Source organism: Muntiacus reevesi, chromosome 1 (genome assembly GCF_963930625.1).
Source record: "Muntiacus reevesi chromosome 1, mMunRee1.1, whole genome shotgun sequence".
Classification (NCBI taxonomy): Eukaryota; Metazoa; Chordata; class Mammalia; order Artiodactyla; family Cervidae; genus Muntiacus; species Muntiacus reevesi.
This window is the reverse complement of record NC_089249.1, coordinates 53,733,277-53,756,324: the sequence shown is the minus strand read 5'-3', so window position 1 is coordinate 53,756,324 and position 23,048 is coordinate 53,733,277. Positions and strand designations below refer to the sequence as shown.

The window sequence follows — 23,048 nt, the reverse complement described above, 5'->3', positions numbered from 1 at the left end:
GATGTCCTAGAAATTATATAGAGTTCTTAACATTTTGATATGTCTTGGTATTCTGATGAAAAACCTGATGACTTCACAAAAGTTAACAAAGGACTGAATGAACCAGCGAATATGCTTATAACTTTTATGGTTTCTATCTGAGAAATTACAGGTTTAAATCGTGTGTTTTCCGGGAATAGAAAAAAACCTTCCTCTTAAACTAATTATAAAAATAAATTGGTAAAATTACACGTTATAAACAAAACAATTATATTTTCTATCTGACTCCTCCAGAAGTTTAAAACTCTTAAGTTTCTAGTAAGTTTATCAAACTCACTAACAGGTACAAAAATCTCAAGGAATTTTTGAGACCTTAAAAGAAGAGTTCACCTAGATTTGTTAGGCAAAATCTGTGATAAGCCTTTGGTGTGAGTTTCCCAGTCCTGTTTTATATTAAAAGTTCAGTCTGAGATCCTATAAGTGTTTCAGCAAAATAAAAATTCTATGATCAATTCTGTTATGTGATATTAATGTGAAAGTTTGTTTCTGAAGCTTATCTCAGTAATCTATCTTTGGACGAAGATCAGATGCCTCATGACCTGCAACCAGGACTGGAAAAAGACATAATTTAAGAGACTGTCTCCAACCTGGATGGAAGGACTTTTTATCAGGTACTCTTAACTAGCTCATACACAATAAAACTGAAGGGAAATTAACTCTTAGATTAACTCCCACTTCCAAAGGCCCCTACACTGGATTGGTCTATAGAGAAGACAGCTGACCTGATCTCACCTTAAAATGATGCTCAAACAAGAAAAACTACAGTACACCAGGATGAGAAGACAACGACATCAGAGGTAGACAGCTTGTCCAAGATACTGGACCTGATTCGTATGATCGTTTATAGTGTTCTCTTGACTTCTTAGACCTTTGTATATAAATCAAATGCTTTTCTATCATAGGCCTGATACTAAAAATTATAGTCATATTCAGGTTACTATGATACTACCAGATGGGATCCCCTCACTGGGCCAATTAATAATGCCTACTCTGACTCTGGCTATAAATTTGAGCCTTTTTCTATTCCTCAAGCTCAATCAGAGCAACAAGAAAAGTTTTAGCAAAAGAAAAAGAAATCTCCCACAATTATGAGATAGATTTATATAGATAACACTAGGCTATGGTAATTTAGGTTTAAAATCTCCTCTGTGTTAAAAACAATTAAATCATACTAAAGATAATCAGTCTAGTAACACTAGAAAACTGGGCTGTGTGCCTTATAGATGGTGGAGCCACACTTGATCTTAGCCAAAAGGCCGAGAAGCGATAGATGGTGGTGCCAATGTATAATCTCCCTGAAAGATAAAGATTCGTACAGAGTAGACTAAGTCAGACGACCTGGGATATACTGGACTACATCTAATAGAAGCTCTTAGGTCTTACTTGTGACTTTGCTAATACTGCTGGCTACGTTCTTTGTATTTCACCTGTTTTACAGAATTGCTATTTCTTACAGTGCCAAATGTGTGACTGAGGCCTTTGATAGAATAATATATAGTTCCTTATGAAATTGATGATGATGACAGTGTAACTCTAGATATGAGAAAAAGCAACAAGAGGGAATGTTTTTCTGGACCAAGAGGCTAGTGAGACAGGTGGTCCAGAGAATTTTAGATACTGTTTTATGGCCTAATCCAGTAACAGCACATTGAGAGGCCAGTCGACAAAATCTTTGCCAAACCTGAGAATGGACATTCTCAGCACCATGGGATAAAATGGTCATGAAATGCCCCCCTCAAAGTCGTGGTCAAGTTTGTGAGCAAAAGGGGCTTTGCCAACTGAAGATTGACACTTGCCATCTACATCTACAGCAATTATATCATGGCCACTGCAACTGCTGACTTTCAACGGCTCTGAAAGGAGTTCAGGGTGAAGATCAAGAATGAGGTGTTCCGTGCTCTGGGAAAAACTGGCAGAACAGGCCTTCAGATAGTTAAATCTTTTCAAGAGATTTTATGAGTCCCAATTCTTGCATCTTCTCATACCTAGAGAAACACTGACATCATTAATGGTGCCATCCGCTTTGGTTATTAAAGAAAAAATTTTACAATTAAAAGTCAAAATAGAGTACTCAGCTATGGTTCAGATATCCTGGGAAATAACCAGGTGTTACTATGGGTGTAATTTCAGATTAGACATTATATTGCTAAACGCTTGAGTTTTCGGTGTCAGGCTTAGATGCCACCATTCTCAAAAACAATGTCTGCTGGAAGCTGGTAACTTCTACCTTACTTGTTATAAAACTAGGCAACTGGCCACCTGGCTACAAGTCTCCCTGAAGTGCCAGGTCCAGACTGGATTTCAGGCCTATTCTTCTAAAAGAAAGAGATTTACTTTGTCTATTAAAACTCCAGTTATCCCTTCTCCAGCTACTACTAACTGGGTATGTTACAACAAAATGGCAGACCAAGGGATTGAGATTTTAATCATACAAGGCTCAGATCTAAGACTTGGAACTCAGGAATACTTCCAATTCAGTGTCTCTTCTCCAAGCTGAGACGGTCCTATGCCCCATTTTGACAAAAAGTTATCACAGTCATAGTTGCCCTGTTCCCTAAATAAAACCGAACAGGACTCTGCGGGGTGGCGACTCTGGAGTACAGATCTGCTGTACTGTAAAATATAGGCTTTATTCAGCCTCCTTGACCTTCCCTGAGTTCCAAAGGGTAGATTCAAACAATTGCCAATCAGCAAGGAATAAATACAGAAACAGAGGGGAAACAATCAAATGGTGGTACAGCCTTGAGACGGGTCCTGGTTCCTACTCAAAAAAAAAAGAAAAGAAAAAAGCTTAACAATGTCTTTTGAGTTCTTCTACAGAACTGGAGCCCCCACCCAGGTGGAAGATGGTAACTTCAGACTAAACATAAGATTCTTAGAACACAGCTCTGTTGCTTGACCACCAGCCAATCATCCCAGCGGTGCCTCCTGTTTCTGGGGACCAGTGATGACCATCCTGTTAGGTCTCCTGTTTGGCCCCTGTCTATTTTATCTCTGAGAGGCGCTGACAGTTTCAAACTAAGTTGCTGTTATTACAAGAGTAAAAGCTGGTTTCAGATATAAAACACCCCAACTTAGGTCAGGTATAGAGAGACTTCTGCTCTGCTAGGCAGGCCTACGCCCAGGCACAGCAGGAAGAAGTTACAGAAGAAAGACACCTCCACCCCAATTCCCAAGAAGCATCTTGAGTATGAAGTCTCTCAGGGGGGAGTTGTTAGGTGAAGCACACTGATTGAAACCGCCCACCCTGGCCAGGCACCATAGTAACCATTTGCATGAGTTGTTTTATGGCAGGAGATCCTAATAAGGAATATGGAACTAATAAGCCACCACCAGCCCGAAGAGTTCAGGAAAGATCGAGAGGAGACACTACCTGTCCGTCCACTTCCCAGAATCCCTCTCGCTAGCATCCATCTTGGCTGAGCGATGCGTGCGCCACCAGGAAAGACTCTGAATTAGAATGATTGGCCAAAGACTACCCGGAAACGAATCCCATCACCATAAAACCCAAGACTGCGAGCCACGCGGCAGAGCAGTTCTCCTGGGTTCCCTTACCCTCCTGCTCTCCACCCGGGTGCCCTTTCCCAATAAAATCTCTTGCTTTGTCAGCATGTGTCTCCTCGGACAATTCCATTTCCGAGTGTTAGACAAGAGCCCAGTTTCGTTCGGGTCCTGGAAAGGGTCCCCCTTCCTGCAACACTAGTGAACCTGGGAAACCCTTTTCGTATGCTACTTCTCTAACAATTTGGAAAATCACTCAGAAGAGTAGGAGACCCCACTCAACCCCCAAATGGGGGCTTCATTACCTGTAGAAATAAGAATTGTTCAACAAGCTACTCCGCCAGGGCCCTAGCAGCTGACAATCCTGTGACGCCGTCTGGCCAAGCTTGCGAGACTTTGAAATTGGAAAGCGAAAGAAGGAAGCAGGGAGAAGGAAGTAAGCTTAGATGAAATTGAGAGAGAAGGCAGTCTAGCCTGTTTAAAAACATGTACTTATGCCTTCACCTTTTCAGCGTCTGAAGACCACCGCTTTTAAACTAGATCTTCTCCTCTGGGGAGAGCGCGAAGAGCCAATAACAGGTCTCCTGAGGCAGCGCCATTTAAAGTCGGCCCAGGGTCCTCAGCGTCTACCTTAAGAGGGGCTCCACCCACATTTCAGTTTTTTGTTAGTCAACCGTGCCCAACCGGGAACAGTGTAAATATTCTGCTCACAAAATGCATTTCACTGTGAACGAAGCGTACGGATAGCGATTTAATTCAGCTGGGACCTCGGCGCCTGACCAACTCCCCTAAGAACGGAGCAGGCGCCTCCATCATGGCCGCCGGCGACAGCGCTGAAAGGCAACTGATAGGAAATGGCGCCGGGGCGCGCGGCCAGTCTCGCCAGGTCCAGGGCGACGGGGCCAGAGGGCTGGCAAGACCGTCTAGGAGCGCCGGCCAGGGTCCCTGAAGACGGTCCTCGGAGTTTAACACCTAGAAGCCCTGAAACTTGACGCCTGCAATATGGAGGACGGTTATTGTCTCTGCCGAGCGATTTGTAGGAGCAGGCCCTGATTCCGTCCCGCGTCGGAACCCGGCAAAATCCTCTATTCTCTAAACAGAATGCGTTACGCACACTGCGCATCTTCGCAATAGTGGGCCGGCTAACGACGCCAAGAATGTTACGTCGCTCTCCGCCTCCCCTCCCCACCCCTAGTTCTGGTTCGGGAGGCGCGAGAACTCTGCGCCCAATCCGTATTTTGTTTTTCTGCTACAGACCGCGAAGTGCGCCCGTCTCCGCAACTGACGTAAAACGCTTCCAAGAATACCCCTAGTGCTCCGCGAAGCCCTCGGGCTATTCCGAGACGCTGTTTACGTATCGGCTCCGACGTACGTAGCGTTAAGCTGGAGCAGTCTCAGCGCTGGCCGCCATTTTGTGCAGTCGCTGGGAAGGAAGGAGACGCCTAAGCCGCGGCACTGCCGGGTTTGAGCGTAGCCAAACCTACCCACTGCTTTTATAACCCCGATTCTCTGTGTTTTGCTCCCGTCTCCGACGAGAGAGGCGGCGACGGTGGCGTCTGCGACGGGAGACAGCGCGTCGGAGCGAGAGAGCGCCGCGCCTGCCGCCGCCCCAACAGCGGAGGCGCCGCCGCCATCGGTCGTCACCAGACCGGAGCCGCAGGCCCTCCCGAGCCCGGCCATCCGTGCCCCGCTCCCAGATCTCTATCCGTTTGGGACCATGCGCGGAGGCGGCTTTGGGGACCGGGACCGGGATCGTGACCGTGGAGGGTAAGGGGGGAGGAGGAGAGGAAAGGCCTTGTGTGCGCGGGGGGCGGGGAGGAGGTTGCTTCCTAAGGAGACCGCAGCCTGCGGTTAAGCGGAAGACTGGGGAGCCGACTGCAAGCCTAGGAGCGAAGCTTCCGACTGGGAGGCGAGGTGACCCGGGACGTAACAGCAGTTTAGTGCGGGGGCCTCTGGCGGGGCGATGGGGGGAGGGGGGTGGCGGCTTGGCGACGCCCCAGCCCCTGCTTGCGGACGGTCGTCGTGGCGCGGCGCGGCCGGGCCTCAGCCCCACAGGGCCTCAGCCCCACAGGCAGCAGGAGAGGAGCTCTGACCTCCGCCGACTCAGCCCGGGCCTCCTCAATTTCCCGGCTTTCGAGCCCGGCGGGTTTGAGCGAGTCATTTGATCTCTGCAGGGCTAGTGTTCATCCGTGAATCGCGGATGTTCTTGCTGAGAGAGAAGGATGAGGTCTCCGAGTTCACTCTGGGAAAGTCTTTTAACGGCAAATGGCTTCCCTGTTTATGGAACTGGAAACTTGGTTCGAAACTAGAGACTATTAAGAAGCGGACTTGCAGATTTTAGAACATTTAAAAATTACGTTTAGTTGTACTTTAACTCGAAGGAAGCACAATGGAATGCCAGCGACATTTGCTGGCATTATTTGCTGTCTAAAACTGTTGTTTGGCGGGAGGGAGGAGTTTTTTGTTTTAACGTTTCTTTTTTCTTCTCTAATTGGCCTGAAGCATTAACGTCTTGGTCTACCTTGTAATTTTTTGATCTAGTAATGCCACGTTTACTGGATTGGAAGTTAACGGGATTAAACGTGAAGTCTTCCCAGATGAGATTCAAATCTTAAGGTTCCTGTTAATCGAAAAAGTCGCTTTAAAAAAAGTTTCATCTATGAATAAAAGTTTTTGGGACGCCACGTCTTTATATATATAGATTGTGTGTGTGTGACCTTGGGCGAGATCCTGAACCTTTGTGAGCAGATTTTCTCGTCCGAAGATGGGGATGGTAATTGCATTGTTCCCCGGAATTGAGATGGTGTGTGCAATTGTCTCTGTAGTAGACACTCTGTTAAAGCTGTTTTCTCCAAACATTTTTGTCTTCTGTGGTTCAAATGCATAACTACCAGACCTAATAGTCACACGCTCCTCAATTATTACTTGTTTTACTGTGGCTCAGCTGTTAGAGAATCCGCCTGCAATGCGGGAAACCTGGGTTCGATCCCTGGCTTGGGAACGTCCCCTGGAGAAGGGAAAGGCTACGCAGTCCAGTATTCTGGCCTGGAGAATTCCGTGGACTGTATATAGTCCATGGGATCCCAGAGTCGGACACGACTGAGCGACTTTCACTTACTAAATAAAAAGGACTGTTTTGACTTATACTTTGTTCGGAAAGGAAATACTTGATTTTAACTTTAAATTGAAAAGACTATAAGTGAAATGTTTGCTTAGTGTTTCACAGTATAGCCAAATTTATAGTGAATTTCAGTACAACCACTTAGGGAAAAGAACTTGATGTTTCCTAGTAAAATGAAAATGACCCAGAATTCCTCTCAAGCCTTGTACCCTAGACTCATAGGCCTAGAAAAACCCTTGTACATGTACTTACATAGCCATGTTTATAACAGTGTTGTTTATGACAATATTAAAACAGTTCAAATGTCTGGATAAATTCGTCCCATAGAATACAGTACAGCAGTGAAAAAAAAATAGGATATATGATTCACAAACATAAATATTAAGTAAAAATACAAGGTGTCCTAGAAGGATAAGCTAAGTAACAGATGACAAGACCAGAATAAAAGGGAATGGTTAAAATTCGAGGTACTCATTGGTATGATGGGTATTCTAACCTTGAAGTAGGCACATAGAAGCTATTGAAGTACTGCTAACATTATTTCTTTACCATGGATGTTTTATATATATGCTTTAATAAGAAAAGGTTTATTATTTGAAAAGCCAAAAAATTGAGTTGCTGATCCATACTTAGTTTATCCCATATTGACTCTTAAGTATCAGATATTAAGAAAAGACTTAAAAAATAATGTTTCAAACAAAATGGCCTTTTGTAAGGTCTGTGCCCTAACTCCACCTTTACTATGAAATTTCTTTCATTATTTGAATTGCTGTTGTTTTGTTCTTAACTGTACAGAGCTGAAATGGATTATTTTGAAAGGGGAATGAGTGAGGTAGTGTATGTACATGTACAGTCCAAACGTGCATTGTAGATGATTCTGCATGTTAATGTGTAAATCTTCGAAACTGGCATTTATTGCAAATCTAAATTAAAATTAATACTCAAAACATTAATGAGCAGCATAGTATGCAGGGGGTTAGGATATGTAGACATTTAAATGATGATGCGAATGCACTCAGGTTCTACAAGAGGAAAGGCTCTCTTGGACATTGTAGTCAACTTTATACAGGTGGTAGAAAGCGTATTTTTAAGAATCCCATGTTTCAAATTACAGTATATCTTTAGAGAAGGATGATATACCTTGGTTAAATAGCCAGTGCAATAGAGGAAAAGAAAAAACTTTGAAAAATAAGGGCTATTTTGAATAAGTCTTGAACATTGTTTTCAAAAGTTCTGTTTTCTTCTAGGTTGTTATTTTAAGGTCTGAGTAATACTGGAGTGCAGCAGCAGCATTAAAATGGCATTTTTTAGGAACAACATTTGTTGTTGTTCAGTCACTAAATTGTGTCCGACTCTTTGCAACCCTGTGGACTGCAGCACACCATGCTTCCCTGTCCTGTCTCCCAGAGTTTGCTCAAATTCGCGTCCACTGAATCAGTGGTGCTATCCAACCATCTCATCCTCTCCCTCCCTCTCTCCTGCCTTGGCTCTTTCCCAGCATTAGGGTATTTTGTGAAGAACCACATAATTAGGCAGCCAATCTCTGAAAATTAGTCTTTGGTCATTTTTCTTTGCAAGACTGACAGTTTAAAGCCTTGGCTTTTTTAAATGTAGAGAACTTTAGTTATTGATGGAATTGTTAGTTGCTTCACCTAAAAGGGAGGGAGGAGGGGTCAGTCTCCTGTTTGGTCTTAAGCCTGAGGACATGTTGAAGGTGTTGATTGGTATTGATCAACAGTAATATAATGGAATCTGCCAGGTTCTGTCTTTTTGAATGTAAATACTTAATGGTCCCAATAAAATTTCCTGCCATCCATCTTTGTATATTTGTATTTAGAGAAATATGTAGCCAGCTCTTTAAGCCAAGAACTTTTAAGACCATTTTGAGTTCCAGAAAATTGACATGCTTTAGAATGGTTAGTACATCTACTGCCTGTTGATTAGTAAACTCGTGGAACCATTTGCAAGATGATGTTATGAATGAGAGTAGAAAAGGAGAATTAAATTTGGCGTAGCGTTTTCAGGAGTGAGGAAATGAGATGAAGACATTGTTATTGGTGCACCAAAACAATGTCCTGCACTTTAATGGTTGAAATACAGAAATGAAGACCATCTTAGTCTTAGGATTCTTCTTAGGAAACAGAACATTTCAAGTTTGGCTAATGGCCATATTTGTATTCCAGTTGAACTTGTCTGTTGTGAAAGCAAGGTAAAGCGAAAAGAATGATTTTTTAAATTGTTTTAAAGACCTTAGATAACTTTCTACCTGTCCACAGTTTTGCCCTAATTTAAATTGAATGTCCTCACTTAGCTTCATTTCAGAATATTACATAAGAGTAGCGATTTCTGTTTACTTCAGTATCTCTAGCACCACTTAAAACCATACCTGGTTTATAGTTGATACCCAGTAACTATTTGTTGAATGAATACAATTACTGCCAGTTTGTATTGAGTGTTTACTATGTCAGATACTGTTTTAAGTACTTTACACAAATATTTTTTTGGAGGGGGCTGGTAGTATCTTAAGAGTTGCATCTTTTTGCATGTTTTTATGGCACCTGAGATATTTTGCTTTAAAAATACTAATAAACTGGAAATTTTGATGTTTCTAGATTTGGAGCAAGAGGTGGTGGTGGCCTTCCCCCAAAGAAATTTGGTAATCCTGGGGAGCGTCTACGTAAAAAGAAGTGGGATTTGAGTGAGCTCCCCAAGTTTGAGAAGAATTTTTATGTTGAACATCCAGAAGTGGCAAGACTGACTCCAGTAAGTTTGAGGGGTGGTATTTATTTACCTTTTCTTCACATGCAGTAGTGAACCAAGGAGATCAATTAGCCAAAGTTTACTCATATATAGAAAGTTTACTCATATATATACAAAGTTTACTCTTCTATTTTTTATTCTGGTGTGGTGGGACTTTTCCTTTGGTTCTTGTTAGGAAAGCTGATACTCGTAAGAGAAAGCACTTGATTCTCATATGTTGGTTATATTTCATCTTTCTGTGTTAACTATTCTCATGTGGAAAATGAAACTCACTACCTGCTTCGTTGACTTAGAAAGTTGTGTGAAGTTGAACATACATGAAAAGCACTGTAAGAAGTGTTAAACATATTTTCCATTGTAATTGTGAATTTGATCATTGTTATACTTTATTGGAACATAAAGTTTTGCACATTTAGAATAAATTGGTTACTGATTTGTCTTACTTTGTTTCTTAAATAGTATGAGGTTGATGAATTACGCCGAAAGAAAGAGATTACAGTGAGAGGGGGAGATGTTTGTCCTAAACCCGTGTTTGCCTTCCATCATGCTAACTTCCCACGTAAGTGCTTCTCAGTCGGGGATATTAATTGTTAATTTAGCTTGAATGGTCACTGTGGTCATAAGTTATTTAAAGGTTTTGACCCAGCTCAGGATTTTGTTGAAAAGACAAATAGAAACCTTTCACAAAAGTTCTTCGAGTTTTTGGGGTGAGTTTCTTTTTAATGTGCATGTGTTCTCAATTTAGAACTTTCTTGGGTCTTTTGCAGGGTTTTTTTAAATTTGTTTGGTTTTCATCTTTCCTTGGGGTTTTGCCTTTACGTTTTAGAAAAATAGCAAAATAAAATTGCTTTCTACCTGGATAAAATTTGGATTAGATAAACAGTAGGTGGCTTCTAGGTACCTATACCTTGTACCTTAGATACTTTAGAGCAATGGTTTTCAAGTTTTTGAGAATAAGGGTGGATGGCTATGGCAGTAGCCTTCTTGAGAAACAGCAGGTCAAAGAACTGAATTTCAGTAACTGAAGACAAAATTACTGCTTCTCTTGGAGAGATGTAAAGCTGGATAATTATTGCCTTTGGTGAGCTTAAGAAGTCTCTATAATTTCTTTTGGCTATAGGTTCACTTTTTAGTTTTACCTAAAAACAGTAATATCTGTTCTTGTACAGAATACGTAATGGATGTGTTGATGGATCAGCACTTCACAGAACCAACTCCAATTCAGTGCCAGGGATTTCCCTTGGCTCTTAGTGGCCGGGATATGGTGGGCATTGCTCAGACTGGCTCTGGGAAGACGTTGGCGGTATGTACCCGCAAGGGAAGACTTTGCATATTGTGGTAACTTATTTTGCTGTTGTAAATATTACATATATTCTCAATGCTTAAAATTCTAATTCAGATAGTGGAAGTAATGTTTTAGCTTTTTTAGCTATCTGAAATATGTGGAAGCATTTTATGTTCACATTTGCACTGCATATATGTTTAAGAGATGTGAATTCTGTTTTCTTTTTCCTAGTTACTTAGACGTTATCAATTACTGTGATAATTTAGAACAGTTGATATAATGGCTTAGTTTTGGTATAAGACTATCCTTCTTTCCTTCTCCAGTATTTGCTACCTGCAATTGTTCATATTAACCACCAGCCTTACTTGGAAAGAGGAGATGGCCCAATTGTAAGTATGTTTCAGTTTGTTTATACTTCTAAAAATAACTACAATTTATTATGTTTCAGGCACTGTACTTTACATGTGTTCTCAGATTTCGTTCTCAACCTCACCTTCCATATCTGGAGGAAATATTGTCTTACTGGTAAATCTTAGGTACAAAGCAGTTAAGTGACTTGCCCAGGGTCAGACAGTAATTAAATTGCTGAGCTCGAATTTGAATCAGTCTTACTTTTATTTTTTTCTTTTTTATTGTTTTAATATTTATTTATTTATGGCCACATGGCTTGTGGAATCTTAGTTCCCCGACCCGGGATTGAACCCATGCCCTGCTGCTTTGAAAGCACAGAGTCTTAACCACTGGACCACCAGGGAAGTCCCTCAGTCTTACTTTTAACTACCGTACCTGTTAGCATCACATGTAGGCATTTTCTGTGCATTAAATACAGATGCACTGCTTAATTGCCCATCGATACTATGAGGGATACAAAGGTATAAAATGAGATACTTGATCTGTGGATAAGTCAGGTTTGGGATGTGTATTTTTTGTGTTTAAGTAATGCTTTTGTAAATGTTTATAGAGCAGCACCATTTTCTGGTTTGATCATTTTCAGTTAATGCTATTTACTGTAAAATTTCAGTAGTGGTCTTCAAACATTTTGAATGTACTTTCTTAACATTTTTTTAATAGAGCTTGCATTCACTGTATGTTTGTAAATATGTACATTATACAATATGTTTTAATGATGCACAACAATAAGTAGTACATTTAACTTTTCATTACATAATATGTAATGTATTTCATATGGCTAATGGAATTAGCTGTATTATCATTAAATAATGTCTAATGGATTGATATACCAAGTGAGAGTTATTGTTACCAGTATATATGATTCCAGTTTCAAAGTGTCTTAATTTTATTTGACCAACTTCTTGTCACAATGTGTATAAATCATCCTTGTTTTTGCCAGCTTTGCCTGGCCAAGACCTTAAACTAGATGTCAGGAAAATGTCAGCTCTGCTCTTTTCTTGTTCTGATATCTAAGTAAAATTTGGGACTTAACCTGGTTTTGTTACAGGAATATTGTAGCTACTTAATCATTTTGTGAGTTGTTTAGTTAAAACTAGGTAATACAGTCTATAAATCTACTTACGTAGCACACATTAATGAATTGTGTCAAAAGTCAGCCATCATACTACATGGCAAATATTAGTTCTCAAATTGGATTGACCAAAAAATTCATTCAGGTTTTTCTGTAAGATGTTAGGGATATAATTTTTAGCCACATTACAGTGCAATATCTTAAACCTGCTGCCTTCTCAAGCCCCCACCTCAGATTAGACAGTAGAGAATTAAATAACCTTTTTGTACTTTTTTTTGTTCCCCTTAAACTTGGGGTGGTGTCTCAAATGATTTGTTTGTTTTAGTGTCTAGTTCTGGCTCCTACCAGAGAGCTTGCCCAGCAAGTACAGCAAGTGGCTGATGACTATGGCAAATGCTCCAGATTGAAGAGCACTTGCATTTATGGAGGTGCTCCTAAAGGTCCCCAGATTCGAGATTTAGAGAGAGGTAAGAAAAAAAGAGCATTTAAGAATTTTTAGTTTCATTTTACCAGGTTTTGTGAATGAAATTGAAGAGGAAAATAGTGGATTTCTGGTGGGGTGGAGGGGGATCAGTATTTCAGTAGCTTAGAAATTCTCACATATGGCTAAAATGCTATTTTAGGAAAGTCCAGTGTGGCTAGAGACTTTAACGGAATTTCAGATGTTTATACATAAATTCTTGTTACATCATGTTTTTTCCAGGTACTTTTGAAGCTTGAACAGCATTTAAAGAATTCTTAGTTGAATAGATCTTTGGTTTTGCTTTACAGGCGTTGAGATCTGTATAGCTACTCCTGGACGCCTGATAGATTTCCTGGAGTCAGGAAAGACAAATCTCCGCCGATGTACTTACCTTGTACTGGATGAAGCTGACAGAATGCTTGATATGGGCTTTGAACCCCAAATTCGTAAAATTGTTGACCAAATCAGGGTGTGTAGAGCTTATGTTTTTTTCTACCCTTTGCCTATAGTGGTTCCTTAATCTAAAAGAAAGTCTTTCTTTTCCTGATAGCCTGATAGGCAGACATTAATGTGGAGTGCCACCTGGCCGAAAGAAGTAAGACAGTTGGCAGAGGATTTCCTTCGTGATTACACACAGATCAACGTAGGCAATCTGGAGTTGAGTGCCAACCACAACATCCTCCAGATTGTGGATGTCTGCATGGAAAGTGAAAAGGACCACAAGTATGAGAGATTCCACTGTTTTGATAATGCTGATAAAACTTTTCCTCTAATAATCTTCTAAAATTAAAGTGTTATGCATAGAAGCCAGTATTTCCTAGCCTTGAACACATTAAAAGCATTGTTTTCCAACAATCCATTCTTTATGTTATCAGATCATTAAGGTTAAAGGCAAGAATTCTGGATTCTTCAATTTGACCAGCTCTGATAATTCCCAGCTATATTGAAAGTTATTTGAAAAGAAGATACTAAAACTTTGAAGGGTTGATACTGGAAACATAATATATAAGGAGGTCTTCTCTAGATGACTTCATTGTTTCGTCTTTTTTCAGGTTAATCCAACTTATGGAGGAAATAATGGCTGAAAAGGAAAATAAAACCATAATATTTGTAGAGACGAAGAGACGCTGTGATGACCTCACTCGAAGGATGCGCAGAGATGGGTAAGTGCAGCAATAATGTAATTAATTTGCCTTGGATTTTATAATTCAGTCGGAATTTCTAAATTGGTACTCTTAATGTTGTGTAGTATATGAATAATTCCTAATATGTACTTGACTTTTTTTTTTTCTGACAGTTGGCCAGCTATGTGTATCCATGGAGACAAGAGTCAACCAGAAAGAGATTGGGTACTTAATGGTGAGTTCAAAACTAAGCATTGTCCTTACAGTGTATTTCAGGGATAGACCAACATTCTGTAAAGAGCCAGATAGTAAATTATTTTCAGCTTTGCAGATTGTATAGTGGTTTGTGTCACAACTGTTCAGCTGCTATTGCAGCACAAATATAGCCATAGACATTATGTAAAGAGAGCCTGGCTGTGTTCCAGCAAAACTTAATTGTAGAAATGGGCTTTGTGCCACATTTGATCTGTAGACCAGAGTTTGCCTAGCTCTGCTCTGGTTTTTTGAATATTGGGGGCATTTTTGTCATCTCCACTGTACTCTTAATGTCAGTAATGATGGGTCTTTATACTACTTTTCCACCACTTAAACCACTCTATCTAATAAGTTCTTGCCTTTATAGATACGTACAGTGGCCCGGAAGCTCCCAGAAATTTCAATGGAGGCTTCATCATGTTAACTCGGTCTCCATCTCCTCTCATCTCTTCTGAGGATTGAGAGGAGCTCAAAGTTCCAAACTTCTATCACGGCTTGGTCTTTCTGGTGACCAACCTCTGTCCAGGAGCTATTCTGGAGCCCATCGTGTCATTTCGTTAGAATAAGAGACCTCTTATCACTCAGGAAATTTGAGGGATTTAGGAACTCTTGTTCAGGTACCAGGGTCAAAGGCTTTTAAGTATTAGATTAAGATTCTCCTAGCATCTGTTTCACAAGGGTTTTAGGAGCTCATTGCCAGGACCTGAGGGTAGAGACCTATAGATTGGCCTCTATTTCATATGTATATGAAATTAATATATATGTGAAATATATATTATTGACTATGTGAAATTATATTCATATATATGAAATATATATTTTATTTTTATATTATTTCACAGGGCAAAGCTGTGGTTTCCCCTTTCATTTCACGTCTTTTAAACTTCCTCTCCCTTTCCCTATCCCTTCCCCCACCTCGACTTTTGGTTTTATTTGGGAGATTACTTTGCTGTCACAATTTAAGAGAAGAAAAATTCCAACTCATGTTAATTTTGTTACAAACTGCTCCACCATTTTAATGTTACTCATTGTTAGGTAACTTTTTAATCTATTGCTTCTCTGCTAAAGGTGAATATAATAAATATTTTCAAAAGAATTACCTTTAAATTTAAAAGAGCTTGGTATGTTCTGACACCATTACTTGAAATTTTAACGTGGTAGAAAAGGTCAGAGAGCTAAGGATGTTTATTTGGTCACTTTTTAAGATATATCACGTAGCTTTGATTTTATAACTTGTTTTTCGTGGTATCATCCTTGTTTTGCAGAGTTCCGTTCTGGAAAGGCTCCCATTCTCATTGCCACAGATGTAGCCTCCCGTGGGCTAGGTTTGTATAGATAGGTGTCTCTGTCAATGGTATATGTATCTTTTGGTTTAAAGATTTTGCTTGTCATTTCACATTAGAGTTGCATATACATGTGTTTAGATAAATATTTAAAAGAGAAGAATTACATACAAAGTACGTGATTCCCCCCCACCCCCCACATTTTTTTTTTTTTAAAACCTTGGTGGGTTTTTTGTTTGTTTTTTATTTTCTTTTTATTTTCAAAGTCTCTTCCTGCTCCTAACAAACAGGCTTTGGTCTGCAGCAAGGCCTAGGCATGACTATTTAAACAGTTGGAGGGAGAGGAGACATTCAGTTGAACAGCTCAACTTCCTGGTTTTATTCTATTTTCTGGGTGAATAGAATGAGCTTGATTGAACCTAGCTATTAGAAGCTAGTTTCTTCAGTTACTTTTTTCTCCCTCTACGAACATATCTGTGGAGGTACAATTCCATGAATGCCATTAATATTCTTGGGATTTAGTAAGTCTATAAATATGATACCTTTCAGCAATTAAATCTGCTTTACCCAATTTAATTTACTGAAGTAAAATTATCATGAGCACTCAGTTATCCCCTCTTCCCACCCATTCTCATATTATTGATGTGCTGTCTTCCAATTTAAGATCTTAATCAGAAACTGATGTTCTGGAGTTTAAACCCATTATGATTTTATGCAGAGATGTGGTACTTTAGCCCATTCTGAGAAAAATAGGTGCAATTCAAAACTTAATTTTAAAAAACGACAAGAGTATTTCTATTACAAAGATACTTTTAAATTGACATCTTTCTTGCTGAGTAAGGCGAGAAGCAACCATATTCCCTGTGATACTCAACATAAAGAAAGCAAGTGTTTGAACTGGATTACAAAAGGAGTGAAGGCTTTTTATACATTGCACTCAGCGTATTCCCTCCTTCAGAGGTGGTGACTTGCAGCCATGACTGAAAGATTGTCTCTACCCTCTGAGGTCATGTCTGGATCTGTGCGGTTAGAACTTGGGCCTGTTGGGAGAAGAGGCTGAAGCCTGAAAGCAGTTTACATAAAAGCTTTCAGTGATGGTGGTTTTTAAACAGGCTTGCTATGTGCTGGTAGCTTCTTTGTGCATCTTGCCTAGACAATTTAAAATATTTGTTCCATGTCCCCCTGCATTTCTAAACCAAATCAATTGGCTGCCATTAGAATAACTTAGACTCTTCATCCCACCCCCACTCATCCAAGAGAGGGGAGAGGGAACGTATCTGAGTCTGTTTCTTGTTACTCAACATCAGTGCTTGTTTTGGGCCCCTTTGTTTGCTGCCTTGTAAAAATCAAAAGGAAAGGGGAAACCCACCAAAATGGCAGAATGCTGACCAAGGTCCTACAAGATCCTGGAAAGTGAAGGCTTCTACCTCATAGACAGGGGTGCAATTTTCAGCTGAGTCACCAGGCCTTTTTTCACTTCCTGTCGAACGATGGCCTCTTAAATATTCCCTTCAGGTAAGTTCTCTGATTCCCATAACTTTATAATAGTTGTCCTCAGGAAATAATAGTCATCCTAGTCATCTTTATAATAGTCATCCTATTTATTCCCCTTCCAATGGGATATTTTTAATTTTTCCTTTTTTTTTGTTTAAACTGCACACTGTTAAGCTAAAAGTATTGAATTTATTTTGTTTTGTTTTTTAACAGAAGCTTTGATAGCAGCTGCAGATCACTCAGTACATGGCCGAGGCAAATCTACATTGGCCGGAAGCAGCTCTAGATGAGCCTATTGGCTAGTCTCAGCCCCTCCCAGTTAGTGATTGGAGATTCAGGCCATGTCATAGGGCTTCTCAGACAAAAAGTTCTTACCCTAGGCAGCTGGCTAAAAGAGTAACTTTGTGATTGCTTACTCTGCAACAGCATCTTGTCTAAAGCCACCAAGGTAATATTGTGACAGTGCACAAATAACATCAGGGCAGGCTAGACTGGAGAAAACCAAATTCTGCACTTGCTCTTATATGCCCTTAGCCTGCTATATGTGCACATACAAGAAACCTTTCTAGTCTGAAGAACTTGCACCATGTCTGTCCCCTATTGAACCTCTCCAGAAATACTCCCAAGTGTTAGTACCTGAACTGTTGACTCCAGTCCCCAGTGCTTTCTGGTAGGAAAGCACAAATCTTCATCCAGTGCAGTAATTCAGCCTGCTCTGCTGCCTGTGGTCATACACAATGAGACTGACTAAGGAGCATTCTAGCTCTGAAGATGCGATCATGGAGCATAATTCCCTACTTTCCCCATCTCACATCCATGCTGGCCCTGTAAATTTTTGTTTTCCTTTTGTTACATCATCAACCCTAGCCGGAGACTCACGCTGCCCCCTGTGATAACTGCCTTCTCGTCTTTCTGGTGTGATTTCAGGACTTTAGGGGTCAGTAAAGACTGAGGAGCCTTTAATGTAATAAGAAACAGACATAATGCCCCTTTCTTCACAGGCCCTTTAACAACAGCTGAATTTTTTTTTTTTTGATCATCTCCCCTTTCCCCTGAAATTAATCCAGTCTGGGCAATAGATGCAGTCTGACCCTTTGGATGTAACTTACATTTTTTTTATTAATTATTTTTTTCTACAATCACCCCAATTATCCTTGGGGGAGGCGTTGGAGGACCTGAAATTTTTACCCGAACCCAGGTTCTCCGGCGCTTGGCAACCAAATGGGGCTACAGAGAAGCATCTAAGCCAGTTCACAGAGCGAGCGTGTGTGGGGACTTCTCACTGCCACGGACCCTTGATGCATGCTCCCCGCGCTCCAGTGGTCCCGTGTCAGAAGGCGGAGTTTTCGAAAGGAGGCCGCCAAAAATAAAAGGCAAAGAGACGGGATCGGCTGCAGCGGTTTCCCAAAGGAGGAGGGAGTGTGCATCGGTCTGGTAACAAACAGAGAATGTTTTTTAATTATTTATATCACAAAAATCTGTGTTTTATCTAGGATATTTTCTGAATATTCTTTGTAAAATGCAGATTTTTTTTCCACAAAACATTAGGATTCTTTGTTATATTCTTAAATTTGTTTGTTTAAGTAGGTAAAAATATACATTTAGTTGGAAGCATTACACTAACATTTACATACTTAAAAGCTTTAGGAGGTTGTTCAATTCAATTCCCAGCAGTGGACAGAACATTAAACTTGTGTCTCAAGGTTTCATGATGTTTTCCCACACTCTTTGGCTATTTAATTTTCCAGGTTATGTAGATAATCTTTGATAATTGAAGTAAGGACTGAGTTGAAGTAACCTTGAGTTGAGAAAAAAAAACTCATTTGGCAGAGCTGGGCTTGGTATAGTACAGTGAAATTTTAGTGTAATGTCCTCTTGTGGTAATTGAAAGAAGAAAGATAATTTGGATATTTCTGCAAAGGAAAATAAGTGTATTTAACTTTGGCTCTGATCAGTTTTGTCTTTTTTTAATATAAGCAAAAATTTCTTAATCTAAGTATCTTAAGTCTCCATGTAAATGTAGTAATAAAGTATATGAAGTTTTTGTGTTTTTGTTTTTTTTTTCTGTTTGTTTTTTGTTTTCATTTTGCTCTGTGACTGGTTTAAAGGTAAGTTTGTTATATTACTGGTAGATTTTGCCAGGCTCTCCCAACAGAGTAGAAGTGATTTGGCCTTGTAGCTTAATGGTGGTATCACCTTAAACATTCCAGTTTTGAAAAAGATGGAACTGGAATTTGATACAACTCCTGTCAGTATGTTGGTTAAAATATGAAAGAGGCAGGAGTTTGAATGGTTGAATGGGATTCCCTTAGGATTTTACAGCTGATGCTTTCTCTGCATGTCCCAAGCATCATTAATCCTCTTTTACTCTGTTGGGATGAGTCTTTTTTGTTCCTGTTCAGAGTGGTTACTAACTTAGTCTTCTCTCCTCTTGCTGTCATCTGCATTCGTGCTTCCCACCTGTTGTTGGCATGTCCTTTACCTTCTCTTTCCCTGCCACATCAACCTACACACTGACTCATCGTTGGCTTTGAAGATGTGGAAGATGTCAAGTTTGTGATCAACTATGACTATCCAAACAGCTCAGAGGATTATGTGCACCGTATTGGCCGAACAGCCCGTAGCACCAACAAGGGCACTGCCTACACCTTCTTTACCCCAGGGAACCTAAAGCAGGCCCGAGAGTTGATCAAAGTGCTAGAAGAGGCTAATCAGGCTATCAATCCAAAATTGATGCAACTGGTGGACCACAGAGGAGGCGGCGGAGGAGGGGGTAAGGGTAAGTCCTGGAGTTTTCCAGGTACTGCCAAGGTATCTTTTTGTGTGTTCATTGTGTCCTGTTTGTTGTTGATCCAGTGGAGGTTAATGTTAACGTTGCTTAGTAATTGTTCATAATCTCTTTTGAGTAAGACAGTAAGAGGTTTGAGTGACTATCATAGCCTTAGGTAGTATGTTTTGAGTTTTCCATATGGGGAAATCAGTAATGTTATATAGGCATAGTTACTGGATTTGAATTGGACAGTTGTGAGATATACTAGCTAGGATCTGGGTTTCATGCCCTTTCCCTCAGCTTACTATATGTTGAAGCTCTACATTACGATTCCCTTAGAAGTTTTTAAAAGTATAAACTTTTTTTTAAGTGGACTTGGAATTGAACTAGGAACCTGAACTTTTCAAAACCCTAAAGCTTGAGAGATTACTCTGATTGCAATTAAGGTCTGCAAAGTAACATTTGAGAACCAGTGTGCACTAGTAGAGGATTCCTTTGTGGTCATATGAACCTAGCTGCTTGGGGGTTTTTTGTTTTTAAATCATCCTTACCATTTTTCCTACATTTTTAAGAGTGTGTTTCTTGGTAATCCTCAAAGAAAAGGCAAAAGATGAAAAGTCGAATATCCTTTAATGTTTACAATTCTTTGAAGGTATCTTCTTAAAGAACCAAATTATGAGTATATTTTTAAAGGAGTGATTTGGAAGCTGACTTGGCTAAAGATCAAGAAAGAATATTGAATACTTTCGTATCTAGTAACATTTTTATATGTGGTTATGTTTGGATCCTATATCTGGCGTTGAAAATTCTTGTGTCTTCATTAGGCGGCCGTTCTCGATACCGGACCACTTCTTCAGCCAACAATCCCAATTTGATGTATCAGGATGAGTGTGACCGGAGGCTTCGAGGGGTCAAAGATGGTGGCCGGAGAGACTCTGCAAGCTATCGGGATCGTGGTGAAACCGATAGAGCCGGTTATGCTAACGGCAGTGGCTATGGAAGTCCAAATTCTGCCTTTGGAGCACAAGCAGGCCAATACACCTATGGTCAAGGCACCTATGGGGCAGCTGCTTATGGCACCAGTGGTTACACAGCCCAAGAGTATGGCGCCGGCACTTACGGGGCCAGTAGCACCACCTCAACTGGGAGAAGTTCACAGAGCTCTAGCCAGCAGTTTAGTGGGATAGGCCGGTCTGGGCAGCAGCCACAGCCACTGATGTCACAGCAGTTTGCACAACCTCCAGGAGCTACTAATATGATAGGTTACATGGGGCAGACTGCCTACCAATACCCCCCTCCTCCTCCTCCCCCTCCTCCTTCACGTAAATGAAGCCACTCAAGTGGTAGTGACTTGTGCAGACTTAACTACATTTAAAGGAACGCTATCTTTTCCTTTTTTTCTCTTCCCTTTTTCTTTCTCTTTTATAATTTTTTCCCCAGCCATTGTGATTTGTCTTTCATGCAGATTAGTTAGGATTCACTGCCAGGTTTCTTCTGCCTGCCAAAATGATCCAGTCTGTAATAACAGATTTTGTAAAAGTATATATATGTATGTATAGCTGACTGGAAGAGATTTTTCCCCCAACTTCTTGCATGTTGAGGATATTTGAGCTATTTTTTTCTTTGATCTTTTTCAAGCTGGAACAGGGTTCCTTAGGCCTGATGAGTTTTTAAGACAGTGCTTTGCCATTGTCATTGTGGCTCATTGCTTCTTAAGTGCATTTGATAGTTTAAAAAGAAAAATCCTGATTGGCTTTGTCTCCTTTACATTCTGCCTTCCCCCTTCCCAAGTATTGAAACAACCATTTCTAATTGTCAGGTTAGAAATTAAATTGCTGAGATAAGAGTTTTTATAAGTGTATCTTTAAAAACCCAAATGTTTATTGCAATGGTTAAATGTAATGTCTCAGCATCTGGGTGGAAGCTGCCTATTTTTCTTCCCCATGACCAGGGACCATCTGAAATATATCTTCCTAACCAGACAGCTGCTGTGAGCAGAAGGAACATAAATGCTCACTGGAAATTTATTAACCGGTTAAATATGCATTCACCTGCAGTGTAGAACTAGTTTAATTATAAACAATATAGTCAGTGGGCAAATTTTCTTTTTAAACTCAGTATTTGTAGAGCTAGAATAACAGCAACTCTTTACTGGCTACTCAGCCTTTTGGGCCAAGTTATCTTGAAGGGTCTAAAGGGTTTATTGAGAAAGAACTCTTATAAGTCTTCATGCTGTGTTGTCTTCAGTGCTTTGTAACAGCTTTTGGATGCACTTTTTCCTCAGCATCCTTTCACACTCAGCTTTTTACAGGTAGGTAGTGCTTAAGAAAAGTTACAGAGGACTAAAACCCAAGTCCTTTTACTTTTCCTCCACCTGAAAGGTAGGTGAGATTGTCCCTTTTGTAGTAATACCAGCTGTTTTACTGAGACTTCCTATAGCAGATGGGCCTGGAAAGAAAATTCTGCTCTTGTATTCACTGTAAGAGGACGAGATGAGACAGCCTCAGAAATCTCTTCATATCCAGTGTGGAACTGTTGCTTTTTTGTTGGTGTTAATCAGTATTGTTGATGGTGTAGTTAAAGGGGGAAGGCTTCATTGCATTCTTTCGCTTAGGCCTGAGAGTGCTTACTGGTTTGTAAGATCAAAATATCTAAATGTTTGAGGTCTTTGTTTTCCTCTTAAAATTCTTCAGGGAGAGAGAAGGGATTGTTTCTGAGGGGTACTGAAAAGTGTGGTTGAATGTGCAACATACAGGTAGGTTGTCAGCATAAGCTGAAATATATGCATGTGAGAACTTTGACATCTTTTTTCCCCCCTACTTTCTTCTTTCTTAACTACTCTTTTTTTCTCCTCGTAGAAGTTGAGGCTGAGGGAGGATGGTAGGCACAGGAGAAACACGGCAGCACTTCTCTGTGCTTTCAAACCAAAGTGTCTCCCGCATGAGAAAAGTGTGTCTCGGCACTGATTAGTCCACTTAGATGTTTGTTTTATACACCAAAATCTGATTTTAACACAAAGGTGCCACCTTGGGGGTGTCCTCTTGTAAGTCTGAAAGCATCACTTCGTGAGAAAGGTCTTGGGGCAGACAAGTAGTTAAGTATTTGGTCTGCTTGCTTCCCTTTTTCCACCAGGGATTGTTATGATAAAGTAAAAATAACAGCATATCCCGAAACTCAAAAGCTGTTGTGGCCTGAGCACAGCTAAAATCTTAGTATTACTGAGCTTTTCCTATATAGCTCCAGAATGAAGTCTTCTGCCTTTGTGTCTGCCACTCATTCAGGTTCTGCCTTTGCTTCAGAACATGAGCAGAAGAATTCTCATTTGATGCTAATAATTGCAGTCATGACTGAAACTCATTTAGGGGAAGGAGTTCTATATTAAGCTGTGGGGCTGCTTCTCCCCATTGCTCCCTAACAATTCATTGTGTGGACTTCTCTCATCTAAAAGGTTGGTGGCTTTTGCTTGGGAT

At 40.3% G+C, this 23,048-nt stretch overlaps 1 protein-coding gene across 2 annotated transcripts; it reads left to right on the top strand.

Annotated features, from left to right (window-relative positions):
- The first annotated feature begins 4,927 nt into the window (after positions 1–4,927).
- Positions 4,928–21,051, top strand: DDX17 (DEAD-box helicase 17). Of its 2 annotated transcripts, none has more exons than XM_065943846.1 (13): positions 4,928–5,307; positions 9,274–9,424; positions 9,881–9,980; positions 10,591–10,724; positions 11,030–11,095; positions 12,515–12,656; positions 12,961–13,121; positions 13,203–13,375; positions 13,705–13,815; positions 13,950–14,011; positions 15,297–15,356; positions 19,345–19,581; positions 20,403–21,051. In XM_065943846.1, exons 1-13 carry the CDS (start codon positions 5,258–5,260, stop codon positions 20,906–20,908), a joined length of 1,953 nt encoding a protein of 650 aa, XP_065799918.1. In that variant the 5' UTR covers positions 4,928–5,257; the 3' UTR covers positions 20,909–21,051. The 2 variants fall into 2 exon arrangements, with proteins under 2 accessions (XP_065799918.1, XP_065799908.1); XM_065943836.1 differs by having other exon boundaries at positions 19,345–19,587.
- Positions 21,052–23,048: the final 1,997 nt, after the last annotated feature.

What these genes read in the sequence shown, in the direction of transcription:
- DDX17 (XM_065943836.1), top strand. Translation starts at nt 5,258, where the DNA reads ATGCGCGGAGGCGGCTTTGGGGACCGGGACCGGGATCGTGACCGTGGA. An exon ending in GATTCGAGATTTAGAGAGAG is followed by an intron (nt 12,657 to 12,960) that starts GTAAGAAAAAAA and finishes TTTGCTTTACAG; the next exon opens with GCGTTGAGATCTGTATAGCT. An exon ending in AAGAGATTGGGTACTTAATG is followed by an intron (nt 14,012 to 15,296) that starts GTGAGTTCAAAA and finishes CTTGTTTTGCAG; the next exon opens with AGTTCCGTTCTGGAAAGGCT.